Source organism: Echiichthys vipera, assembly GCF_963691815.1.
Source record: "Echiichthys vipera genome assembly, contig: SCAFFOLD_40, whole genome shotgun sequence".
NCBI classification, from domain to species: domain Eukaryota; kingdom Metazoa; phylum Chordata; class Actinopteri; order Perciformes; family Trachinidae; genus Echiichthys; species Echiichthys vipera.
In genome coordinates this window covers 175,001-188,460 of record NW_028154804.1, presented here as the reverse complement: position 1 = coordinate 188,460, position 13,460 = coordinate 175,001, and the positions used below count along the sequence as shown (strand labels likewise).

The 13,460-nt window shown below is 46.4% G+C and overlaps 1 protein-coding gene across 1 annotated transcript; it reads left to right on the top strand.

Annotated features, from left to right (window-relative positions):
- Positions 1-621: 621 nt before the first annotated feature.
- Positions 622-12,900, top strand: b4galt1l (DP-Gal:betaGlcNAc beta 1,4- galactosyltransferase, polypeptide 1, like). The gene is made up of 6 exons (XM_083940966.1): positions 622-1,472; positions 2,605-2,840; positions 6,835-7,022; positions 9,246-9,368; positions 12,011-12,115; positions 12,661-12,900. The coding sequence occupies exons 1-6, from the start codon at positions 1,118-1,120 to the stop codon at positions 12,788-12,790; spliced, it is 1,137 nt and encodes a 378-aa protein (XP_083797092.1). The 5' UTR covers positions 622-1,117; the 3' UTR covers positions 12,791-12,900.
- Positions 12,901-13,460: the final 560 nt, after the last annotated feature.

Below are 13,460 nucleotides of genomic sequence, written 5' to 3'. Positions count from 1 at the left end.
ATGGTATAGTCTATTTTTTTATGTTAAATTAATTTATATTATAATATATTATTTTATATTATATTATAGTATATTATTTTATATTATAAATTATTTTATATGGAATGAATTAATATTATTGATATTATAGTATATTATTTTATATTATATTCAATTAATTTATATGATAGTATATTTTTTATATATTAAATTAATTTATATTATAGTATACTATTTTATATTAAATTATTATATCATGATCTATTATATTAAATTATATTATATATTACATTTTCTTTTTTATATATATATTCATTTATATTATATTACATTTTGATGTGTATATTACTTTATATTATTTTATGATGTTTCATTAAACTATACAACATATTACATTATATGTTTTCATTACATTACATCATATTTCAGTTATGATATATAAAACAAATATCGTAATTTTCCATTTCCGGTAAACTGAACTTCACAGTTTTATTTTGAAAGTCTGAGCGGAAGCGTAACAGATGATTCTGTCAGTTGTGTCTGTGTGATCTCAGTGACGCGCTCTGATTGGTCAGCTGACCCAGTGCCGCTCTGTGATTGGCCCGCGTGTATCTCTGTCTCCAGAGTTTCTCTCCACGAAGAAGAAGCGGAACTTTACTTTTTACCTGCCGCGGTTCGAGTCACTTTGGACCGACGTCTGTTTTTAAAGAGTGTTTGTTTCACCAACACACTCTTTGTTTGTTTGTTTGTTGTTTGTTTGTTTGTTGTTTTAAAGAACCCGGTGACGCAGACACGGAGTTTCCTGCTGCTAGCTCCTTTAGCCGTTAGCACCGACGGAAGCCCGTTCACCCTCACCGTCACTTTAAGGCTGAACTCACGGAAGCTAACCGATGCTAACGGCTAACGCCCCGTGACGGAGCTCAAACTGTTCCCGGCACTTCGTCCCGTTATTCGGCGTCACTGTCGCGAACTCTCCGCTCAACCTTTGCCCGTTTCCCGGTGTTTAAAACTCTGAAACTTTCCACCGTAGTTCACCCGGAATGGAGCCCGAGAGCTGAGAGAGAGACCCGGGGGAGCGCGGACCCAGCGGGACCAGCGGAGCTCGGACCCGATCACCAGAACCTCCCGGTGGGTCGGGATGGCCGGGGACTCCAGCGGCGGCAGCTTCAGCCTCCTCCACCGGACCTGTAAGCTGGTGGTGCTGCTGTGTCTGCTCCACATCTCCGTCACCGTCGTCTTCTACGTCCGCTCTCTGGACATCCGGTTCGCCTTCGTCCAGAACCAGCAGTCCCACATCAGCAGCACTCACGCGAACCGGCTCAGAACCGCCAACCTCACCTCCGGACCAGAGCCAGAACCAGAACCACAGGAGCCCGAGACCAAGAAGGAGGCGATCGTGACCCCGAAGAAAGACGAGCCGAAGCCCCCGGAGGAGAAACCAGAGGAGCCGCCGAAGAAGCTGCCGAAATGCCCGGAAACATCCCCTCTGCTGGGTGAGTTAAGTTCTGTAACACCCCCTCTGCTGGGTCAGTTAAGTTCTGATACACCCCCTCTGCTGGGTCAGTATAGTCCTGTAACACCCCCTCTGCTGGGTCAGTTAAGTTCTGATACACCCCCTCTGCTGGGTAAGAGAAGTTCTGTAACACCCCCTCTGCTGGGTCAGTTAAGTTCTGATACACCCCCTCTGCTGGGTAAGAGAAGTCCTGTAACACCCCCTCTGCTGGGTCAGTACAGTCCTGTAACACCCCCTCTGCTGGGTCAGTATAGTCCTGTAACACCCCCTCTGCTGGGTCAGTAAAGTCCTGTAACACCCCCTCTGCTGGGTCAGAACAGTCCTGTAACACCCCCTCTGCTGGGTCTGTAAAGTCCTGTAACACCCCCTCTGCTGGGTCAGTAAAGTCCTGTAACACCCCCTCTGCTGGGTCAGTATAATCCTGTAACATCCCCTCTGCTGGGTCAGTACAGTCCTGTAACACCCCCTCTGCTGGGTCAGTAAAGTCCTGTAACACCCCCTCTGCTGGGTCAGAACAGTCCTGTAACACCCCCTCTGCTGGGTCAGTAAAGTCCTGTAACACCCCCTCTGCTGGGTCAGTACAGTCCTGTAACACCCCCTCTGCTGGGTCAGTAAAGTCCTGTAACACCCCCTCTGCTGGGTCAGTAAAGTCCTGTAACACCCCCTCTGCTGGGTCAGAACAGTCCTGTAACACCCCCTCTGCTGGGTCAGTTAAGTTCTGATACACCCCCTCTGCTGGGTCAGAACAGTCCTGTAACACCCCCTCTGCTGGGTCAGAACAGTCCTGTAACACCCCCTCTGCTGGGTCAGTAAAGTCCTGTAACACCCCCTCTGCTGGGTCAGTAAAGTCCTGTAACACCCCCTCTGCTGGGTCAGTAAAGTCCTGTAACACCCCCTCTGCTGGGTCAGTAAAGTCCTGTAACACCCCCTCTGCTGGGTCAGTAAAGTCCTGTAACACCCCCTCTGCTGGGGTCTCTGGTCTTGGGTCCTCTGCTGTGACCCGGGGGTCTGGGGTCTTGGGTCCTCTGCTGTGACCCGGGGGTCTGGGGTCTCTGGTCTTGGGTCCTCTGCTGTGAATAACAGGGTCTGGTCTTGTGGTCTTGTGTCCTCAGTGGGTCCTCTGCGGGTGGACTTCTCGTCCCCGGTGACCCTGGAGCAGATCAGGAAGGACAACCCTGCGGTGGCGCCCGGCGGACGCTTCAGCCCCCCGGACTGCGAGGCCCAGCAGAAGGTGGCCGTCATCATCCCCTTCCGTAACCGGGACGAGCACCTCAAGTTCTGGCTCCACTTCCTGCACCCGATCCTGCAGAGGCAGCAGCTGCACTACGGGGTCTACGTCATCAACCAGGTACGCCACGCCGAGGGGGCGGGCCACGGGGGGGGGGGGGGGGGGGGGGGTCTCTGTGTCCCTGTGTCCCTGTGTCCTGAAAGGTCCTGAAAGATCCTTGAAGGTCCTGAAAAGATCTTGAAAGGTCCTGAAAAGATCTTGAAAGGTCCTGAAAGATCTTGAAAGGTCCTGAAAGATCCTGAAAGGTCCTGAAAGATCTTGAAAGGTCCTGAAAGATCTTGAAAGGTCTTGAAAGGTCCTGAAAGATCTTGAAAGGTCCTGAAAGATCTTGAAAGGTCCTGAAAGATCTTGAAAGGTCTTGAAAGGTCCTGAAAGATCTTGAAAGGTCCTGAAAGGTCCTGAAAGGTCCTGAAAGATCTTGAAAGGTCCTGAAAGATCCTGAAAGGTCCTGAAAGATCTTGAAAGGTCCTTGAAGATCCTAATATTTATCATGTTTCAGTTGATCAAATGTTTTAAACACCTTTATTGTTTTTTAAATATTATTTTTGCCTTTAGTTAAACCTGTTCTTCCTATCTTTGTATTAAATCTTTATATCTTTATATTATATATGTTTATATCTTTATATTATATATGTTTATATCTTTATATTATATATGTTTATATCTTTATATTATATCTTTATATCTTTATATTATATATGTTTATATCTTTATATTTTATCTGTATATGTTTACATTTATATATCTGTTTATCTTTATATGCATTTATGTCTTTATATCTTTCTGTCTCTGAGCTGCAGCACAAACAAACATCCTTCGTTCTTTACTCAACATTGTTTTCTGATCAGGTGACGTCATCACGCGCCTCTCAGCCAATCAGCTGCTGCTGCTGTTGTTGTTGTTGTTGTTGTTGTTGTTTAACTGCATGATCTTTAACTTCAGCTGTTTCTAAAACTTCTTCTTCTCACAGAGCTGTTTGTTTGTTTGACTCACTGGTTTCTTCTTCTCTTCTCTTCCTCCTTTATTCACTTCCTCTTCCTCCTTTGTTCACTTCCTCTTCCTCCTTTGTTCACTTCCTCTTCCTCCTTTATTCACTTCCTCTTCCTCCTTTGTTCACTTCCTCTTCCTCCTTTATTCACTTCCTCTTCCTCCTTTATTCACTTCCTCTTCCTCCTTTGTTCACTTCCTCTTCCTCCTTTATTCACTTCCTCTTCCTCCTTTATTCACTTCCTCTTCCTCCTTTGTTCACTTCCTCTTCCTCCTTTGTTCACTTCCTCTTCCTCCTTTATTCACTTCCTCTTCCTCCTTTGTTCACTTCCACTTCCTCCTTTGTTCACTTCCACTTCCTCCTTTGTTCACTTCCTCTTCCTTTGACATAGTTTCCTCCATTCCTCCCTCGCTCGCCCCCCCCCCCCCCCTCCTCGCCTCCCCCTCCTTCCCCCCCTCCTTCTGCATGTCAGGCGTTTCTGACCAATGGCTGTGCTCGCTGGAGAGGTTGAGGCCCGCCCCCTGCTTGGTCTTGACCAATAGCAGCTGGTGTTGGTAATACAGGCTTCTCTTTTTTCTACTTGTGTCTTTGTTTCTACTTTTGTTGCTGTGTCAACCGCACCTGAGGAGCGCCCTCAGGTGCGGTTGACACCTGAGGAGCGCCTTCAGGTGTCAACCGCACCTGAGGAGCGTCTTCAGGTGTCAACCGCACCTGAGGAGCGTCTTCAGGTGTCAACCGCACCTGAGGAGCGTCATCAGGTGTCAACCGCACCTGAGGAGCGTCTTCAGGTGTCAACCGCACCTGAGGAGCGTCTTCAGGTGTCAACCGCACCTGAGGAGCGCCTTCAGGTGTCAACCGCACCTGAGGAGCGTCTTCAGGTGTCAACCGCACCTGAGGAGCGCCTTCGGGTGTCAGCCGCACCTGAGGAGCGCCTTCGGGTGTCAACCGCACCTGAGGAGCGTCTTCAGGTGTCAACCGCACCTGAGGAGCGTCTTCAGGTGTCAACCGCACCTGAGGAGCGCCTTCAGGTGTCAACCGCACCTGAGGAGCGTCTTCAGGTGTCAACCGCACCTGAGGAGCGTCTTCGGGTGGCAACCGCACGTGAGGAGCGCCTTCGGGTGGCAACCGCACCTGAGCGAGCGCCTTCGGGTGTCAACCGCACCTGAGGAGCGCCTTCGGGTGTCAACCGCACCTGAGGAGCGCTTTCGGGTGTCAACCGCACCTGAGGAGCGCCTTCGGGTGCCAACCGCACCTGAGGAACGCCTTCGGGTGCCAACCGCACCTGAGGAACGCCTTCGGGTGCCAACCGCACCTGAGGAGCGCCTTCGGGTGCCAACCGCACCTGAGGAGCGCCTTCGGGTGTCAACCGCACCTGAGAGAGCGCTTTCGGGTGTCAACCGCACCTGAGGAACGCCTTCGGGTGCCAACCGCACCTGAGGAGCGTCTTCGGGAGTCAACAGCACCTGAGGAGCGCCTTCGGGAGTCAACCGCACCTGAGGAGCGCCTTCGGGTGTCAACCGCACCTGAGGAGCGCCTTCAGGTGTCAACCGCACCTGAGGAGCGTCTTCAGGTGTCAACCGCACCTGAGGAGCGTCTTCGGGTGGCAACCGCACGTGAGGAGCGCCTTCAGGTGTCAACCGCACCTGAGGAGCGTCTTCAGGTGTCAACCGCACCTGAGGAGCGTCTTCAGGTGTCAACCGCACCTGAGGAGCGCCTTCAGGTGTCAACCGCACCTGAGGAGCGTCTTCAGGTGTCAACCGCACCTGAGGAGCGTCTTCGGGTGTCAACCGCACGTGAGGAGCGCCTTCGGGTGGCAACCGCACCTGAGCGAGCGCCTTCGGGTGTCAACCGCACCTGAGCGAGCGCCTTCGGGTGTCAACCGCACCTGAGGAGCGCCTTCGGGTGTCAACCGCACCTGAGGAGCGCCTTCGGGTGTCAACCGCACCTGAGGAGCGCCTTCGGGTGTCAACCGCACCTGAGGAGCGCTTTCGGGTGTCAACCGCACCTGAGGAGCGCCTTCGGGTGCCAACCGCACCTGAGGAACGCCTTCGGGTGCCAACCGCACCTGAGGAACGCCTTCGGGTGCCAACCGCACCTGAGGAGCGCCTTCGGGTGCCAACCGCACCTGAGGAGCGCCTTCGGGTGTCAACCGCACCTGAGAGAGCGCTTTCGGGTGTCAACCGCACCTGAGGAACGCCTTCGGGTGCCAACCGCACCTGAGGAGCGTCTTCGGGAGTCAACAGCACCTGAGGAGCGCCTTCGGGAGTCAACCGCACCTGAGGAGCGCCTTCGGGTGTCAACCGCACCTGAGGAGCGTTCGGGTGTCAACCGCACCTGAGGAGCGCCTTCGGGAGTCAACCGCACCTGAGGAGCACCTTCGGGAGTCAACCGCACCTGAGGAGCACCTTCGGGAGTCAACCGCACCTGAGGAGCGCCTTCGGGAGTCAACCGCACCTGAGGAGCCCCTCGACCTGTCACCAGTAAACGTCAGCCAGATGGACGTACGCCCCTCCCCCCAGCGTCACATACATGTCCTTTTATGGTCAGAGGAAAGGAGGCGGAGTCAAAGTCTGACGGATGGAGACTCCTGTAGGCGACTGGATCACGTTAAAGAACGGAGCTGACGGAGACGCTGTTTTTATTCAGACTGTCCAGCTGTTCAGTGACGTGACACCCTTTCAAAATAAGAGTTCTGGGTCCAACCAAACAGAACCAAGGTCCGAACATGCGGAGGATCAGGATCAGGATCAGCTCTGTGCTCAGTTAGAAAGAGGTCAAAGGTCAATGATGATGTTTTTAAAACTCTGTTCAAACAACGGGAACACCAGGCTCCGACAGGAAGTCTTATTCTGAAAGGGTGTTACGTCACCACTGAACAGACGGATGATGGTTGGAGGCGGAGCTTGGTTCCAATAAAAGAAATGGAGGCAGATACATCACTTCCTGTTTAACGTTCACATCACCACCTCAAACACAAACGTCTAAATGTCTCGTTGTTGTTGTTGTTGTTGTTGTCGTCGTCGTCATAAACGCCGTGTCTCTGTCTCCGTGTCTGTGTGCGTCCAGGACGGCGACGCCACCTTTAACCGGGCTAAGCTGCTGAACGTGGGCTACGCCGAGGCGCTGAAGGAGGACGACTACGAGTGCTTCGTGTTCAGCGACGTGGACCTGATCCCCATGGACGACCGCAACACCTACAGGTGCTTCAGCCAGCCCCGCCACCTGTCCGTGTCCATGGACAAGTTCGGCTTCAGGTGAGACGTGCGTGTGCGTGTGGGTAATGTTAGCTTAGCTCGCTACATTTCTTTAGGGGTAATGTTAGCTTAGCTCGCTACATTTCTTTAGGGGTAATGTTAGCTTAGCTCGCTACATTTCTTTAGGGGTAATGTTAGCTTAGCTCACTACATGTCTTTAGGGGTTATGTTAGCTTAGCTCGCTACATTTCTACGGGGTAATGTTAGCTTAGCTCGCTACATTTCTATGGGGTAATGTTAGCTTAGCTTGCTACATTTCTACGGGGTAATGTTAGCTTAGCTCGCTACATTTCTTTAGGGGTAATGTTAGCTTAGCTCGCTACATTTCTACGGGGTAATGTTAGCTTAGCTCGCTACATTTCTACGGGGTAATGTTAGCTTAGCTTGCTACATTTCTACGGGGTAATGTTAGCTTAGCTCGCTACATTTCTTTGGGGTAATGTTAGCTTAGCTCGCTACATTTCTACGGGGTAATGTTAGCTTAGCTCGCTACATTTCTACGGGGTAATGTTAGCTTAGCTCGCTACATTTCTACGGGGTAATGTTAGCTTAGCTCGCTACATTTCTTTGGGGTAATGTTAGCTTAGCTCGCTACATTTCTACGGGGTGATGTTAGCTTAGCTCGCTACATTTCTACGGGGTAATGTTAGCTTAGCTCGCTACATTTCTTTAGGGGTAATGTTAGCTTAGCTCGCTACATTTCTTTAGGGGTAATGTTAGCTTAGCTCACTACATGTCTTTAGGGGTTATGTTAGCTTAGCTCGCTACATTTCTACGGGGTAATGTTAGCTTAGCTCGCTACATTTCTATGGGGTAATGTTAGCTTAGCTTGCTACATTTCTACGGGGTAATGTTAGCTTAGCTCGCTACATTTCTTTAGGGGTAATGTTAGCTTAGCTCGCTACATTTCTACGGGGTAATGTTAGCTTAGCTCGCTACATTTCTACGGGGTAATGTTAGCTTAGCTTGCTACATTTCTACGGGGTAATGTTAGCTTAGCTCGCTACATTTCTTTGGGGTAATGTTAGCTTAGCTCGCTACATTTCTACGGGGTAATGTTAGCTTAGCTCGCTACATTTCTACGGGGTAATGTTAGCTTAGCTCGCTACATTTCTACGGGGTAATGTTAGCTTAGCTCGCTACATTTCTTTGGGGTAATGTTAGCTTAGCTCGCTACATTTCTACGGGGTAATGTTAGCTTAGCTCGCTACATTTCTACGGGGTAATGTTAGCTTAGCTCGCTACATTTCTACGGGGTAATGTTAGCTTAGCTCGCTACATTTCTACGGGGTAATGTTAGCTTAGCTCGCTACATTTCTACGGGGTAATGTTAGCTTAGCTCGCTACATTTCTTTGGGGTAATGTTAGCTTAGCTCGCTACATTTCTACGGGGTAATGTTAGCTTAGCTCGCTACATTTCTACGGGGTAATGTTAGCTTAGCTCGCTACATTTCTACGGGGTAATGTTAGCTCAGCTTATATTCAGTTTTCTCCCGTAAACAGGAAGTTGTTGTGAATGCTGTAAAAGTTCCACAGAGAACATTTCCAACAGAACGTGTTTGATCCGTCCGTCGCTCACTGAAGCGTGTTCAGTGTTTCCTGATCTGAAGCTCGAGAGGCTCCAGTTCATGTTCTCCTCTCAGACGTAAACGCCGTCACACTGAACCTGACTCATCATTATTTAATGTGGCTCATCGTTGATGCTGAGTGTGTGTGACAACAGGAAGTGCTGACAGTGACTCCACACAGGAGGAGATCTCACTTCCTGTTTCCTGTTTCCTGTCCTCTCTCTTTAGGATCCTGTTTCAGGATCAACACAGAAACATTCATGTTGTTCTGTCGAGTCTCTAAAGTCACAGTTACCATGACGACGACGTCAAATGTTTATTTATGAGATAATAATAAAGCTGTGATGATGGTTCCTCTGTATTAATAATAATAATAATAATAATAATAATATTAATGATGATGATGATGATGATGTGTCCCCAGGCTGATGATGGTTATATAATAATAATATTAATAATAATAATAATGATGATGATGATGATGTGTCCCCAGGCTGATGATGGTTATATAATAATAATATTAATAATAATAATAATGATGATGATGATGATGTGTCCCCAGGCTGATGATGGTTCCTCTGTATTATTATTAATAATGATAATGATGATGATGATGATGATGATGATGATGATGATGATGATGATGTGTCCCCAGGCTGCCCTATAACCAGTATTTTGGGGGCGTGTCCTCGTTGAGTAAAGAACAGTTTCTGAAGATCAACGGTTTCCCCAACAACTACTGGGGCTGGGGAGGAGAGGACGACGACATCTACAACAGGTGACACACATATATATATTTATTATATTTAATATGATTAATATACTGGGGCTGGGGAGGAGAGGACATCTACAACAGGAGACACACATATATATATATTTATTATATTTAATATGATTAATATACTGGGGCTGGGGCTGGAGAGGACATCTACAACAGGTGACACACATATATATATATTTATTATATTTAATATGATTAATATACTGGGGCTGGGGAGGAGAGGACATCTACAACAGGAGACACACATATATATATTTATTATATTTAATATGATTAATATACTGGGGCTGGGGAGGAGAGGACATCTACAACAGGAGACACACATATATATATATTTATTATATTTAATATGATTAATATACTGGGGCTGGGGAGGAGAGGACATCTACAACAGGTGACACACACATATATATATTTATTATATTTAATATGATTAATATACTGGGGCTGGGGAGGAGAGGACATCTACAACAGGTGACACACACATATATATATTTATTATATTTAATATGATTAATATACTGGGGCTGGGGAGGAGAGGACATCTACAACAGGTGACACACACATATATATATTTATTATATTTAATATGATTAATATACTGGGGCTGGGGAGGAGAGGACATCTACAACAGGTGACACACACATATATATATTTATTATATTTAATATGATTAATATACTGGGGCTGGGGAGGAGAGGACATCTACAACAGGTGACACACACATATATATATTTATTATATTTAATATGATTAATATACTGGGGCTGGGGAGGAGAGGACATCTACAACAGGAGACACACATATATATATATTTATTATATTTAATATGATTAATATACTGGGGCTGGGGAGGAGAGGACATCTACAACAGGTGACACACACATATATATATTTATTATATTTAATATGATTAATATACTGGGGCTGGGGAGGAGAGGACATCTACAACAGGTGACACACACATATATATATTTATTATATTTAATATGATTAATATACTGGGGCTGGGGAGGAGAGGACATCTACAACAGGAGACACACATATATATATATTTATTATATTTAATATGATTAATATACTGGGGCTGGAGAGGAGAGGATATCTACAACAGGTGACACACACATATATATATTTATTATATTTAATATGATTAATATACTGGGGCTGGGGAGGAGAGGACATCTACAACAGGTGACACACACATATATATATATTTATTATATTTAATATGATTAATATACTGGGGCTGGGGAGGAGAGGACATCTACAACAGGTGACACACATATATATATATTTATTATATTTAATATGATTAATATACTGGGGCTGGAGAGGAGAGGACATCTACAACAGGTGACACACACATATATATATTTATTATATTTAATATGATTAATATACTGGGGCTGGAGAGGAGAGGACATCTACAACAGGTGACACACATATATATATATTTATTATATTTAATATGATTAATATACTGGGGCTGGGGAGGAGAGGACATCTACAACAGGTGACACACATATATATATATTTATTATATTTAATATGATTAATATACTGGGGCTGGAGAGGAGAGGACATCTACAACAGGTGACACACACACATATATATTTATTATATTTAATATGATTAATATACTGGGGCTGGGGAGGAGAGGACATCTACAACAGGTGACACACACATATATATTTATTATATTTAATATGATTAATATACTGGGGCTGGGGAGGAGAGGACATCTACAACAGGTGACACACACATATATATATTTATTATATTTAATATGATGATGATTGTTGTTGTTGTTTGTCTGTTGTTGTTTGTTGTTTGTTTGTTGTTTGTTTATTATTGTTGTTGTTGTTTATTGTTGTTTGTCTGTTGTCGTTGTTTATTGTTGTTTGTCTGTTGTTGTTGTGTGTTGTTGTTGATTATTGTTGTTGTTGTTTTCTGTTGTTGTTGTTTATTGTTGTTTGTCTGTTGTTGTTGTGTGTTGTTGTTGTCTGTTGTTGTTGATTATTGTTGTTGTTGTTTTCTGTTGTTGTTTATTGTTGTTGTGTGTTGTTGTTGTTGTTGTTTATTGTTGTTGTGTGTTGTTGTTGTTGTCTGTTGTTGTCGTTTATTGTTGTTTACTGTTGTCGTTTATTGTTGTTTACTGTTGTTGTTGTGTGTTGTTGTTGTTTGTTGTTGTCTGTTGTTGTTTGTTGTTGTTGTGTGTTGTTGTTGTTTTCTGTTGTTGTCATTTATTGTTGTTTACTGTTGTTGTTGTGTGTTGTTGTGTGTTGTTGTTGTCTGTTGTTGTTGTTTATTGTTGTTGTGTGTTGTTGTTGTTTTCTGTTGTTGTGTGTTGTTGTGTGTTGTTGTTGTCTGTTGTTGTTGTTTATTGTTGTTGTGTGTTGTTGTTGTTTTCTGTTGTTGTTGTTGTGTGTTGTTGTTGTCTGTTGTTGTTGTTTATTGTTGTTGTGTGTTGTTGTTGTTTTCTGTTGTTGTCGTTTATTGTTGTTTACTGTTGTTGTTGTTGTTGTTGTTGTTTATTGTTCTTGTGTGTTGTTGTGTGTTGTTGTTGTTGTGTGTTGTTGTTGTTTTCTGTTGTTGTTGTTTACTGTTGTTGTTGTTGTTGTTGTTGTGTGTCTCAGGTTGGCGTCTAAAGGAATGTCCATCTCCAGGCCGAGCGGCGAGGCGGGAAAATGTCGAATGATCCGTCACCAGAGAGACGAGAAGAACGAACCCAACCCTCAGAGGTACTGATGACATCACTGATGACATCACTGTCACTGATGACATCACTGTCACTGATGACATCACTGTCACTGATGACATCACTGATGACATCACTGATGACATCACTGTCACTGATCACATCACTGATGACATCACTGTCACTGATCACATCACTGATGACATCACTGATCACTGATCAGATCACTGTCACAGGTCTCAGATCAGATCAGGTCTCAGATCAGATCAGGTCTCAGATCAGATCACAGGTCTCAGATCAGATTAGGGGTCAGATCAGATCAGGTCTCAGATCAGGTCTCAGATCAGATCAGGTCTCAGATCAGGTCTCAGATCAGATCACAGGTCTCAGATCAGATTAGGGGTCAGATCAGATCAGGTCTCAGATCAGGTCTCAGATCAGATTAGGGGTCAGATCAGATCAGGTCTCAGATCAGGTCTCAGATCACAGGTCTCAGATCAGATCACAGGTCTCAGATCAGATCACAGGTCTCAGATCACAGGTCTCAGATCAGATCACAGGTCTCAGATCAGGTGTCTTGTGTCGCAGGTTTAACCGGATCGCTCACACCAGAGACACGATGCTCAGAGACGGGATCAACTCTCTGTCCTACTCTGTGGTGAACACGGAGAAGCTGGACCTCTTCACCAAGGTCACGGTGGACGTGGGCCGACCGTGACCACCGGGCGCTCAGCCGGGCCTGTGGGGTTCTGGACCTGGATCTGGACCTGGACCTGGATCAGGATCAGGATCTGGACCTGGTTCTGGATCTGGATCTGGACCTGGATCAGGATCTGGATCTGGACCTGGACCTGGATCTGGATCTGAACCTGGACCTGGACCTGGTTCTGGATCTGGATCAGGATCTGGATCTGGACCTGGTTCTGGACCTTGATCTGGATCTGGATCTGGATCTGGACCTGGACCTGGATCTGGATCTGGACCTGGACCTGGACCTGGTTCTGGATCTGGATCTGGATCTGGACCTGGTTCTGGATCTGGATCAGGATCTGGATCTGGACCTGGTTCTGGACCTGGATCAGGATCTGGACCTGGACCTGGTTCTGGATCAGGATCTGGACCTGGTTCTGGACCTGGATCAGGATCTGGACCTGGACCTGGACCTGAATCTGGATCAGGATCTGGACCTGGATCAGGATCTGGACCTGAATCTGGACCTGGATCAGGATCTGGACCTGGACCTGGTTCTGGATCTGGATCTGGATCAGGACCTGGTTCTGGATCTCCACTGCTGGACCTGGATTCTCCTGGTTGTTGCACAGACTCTCAGGCCTCCAGGACTCGTCTGTGATCGCTGCTGAACGAGCCTTTTATTTTGAAAATCCGTC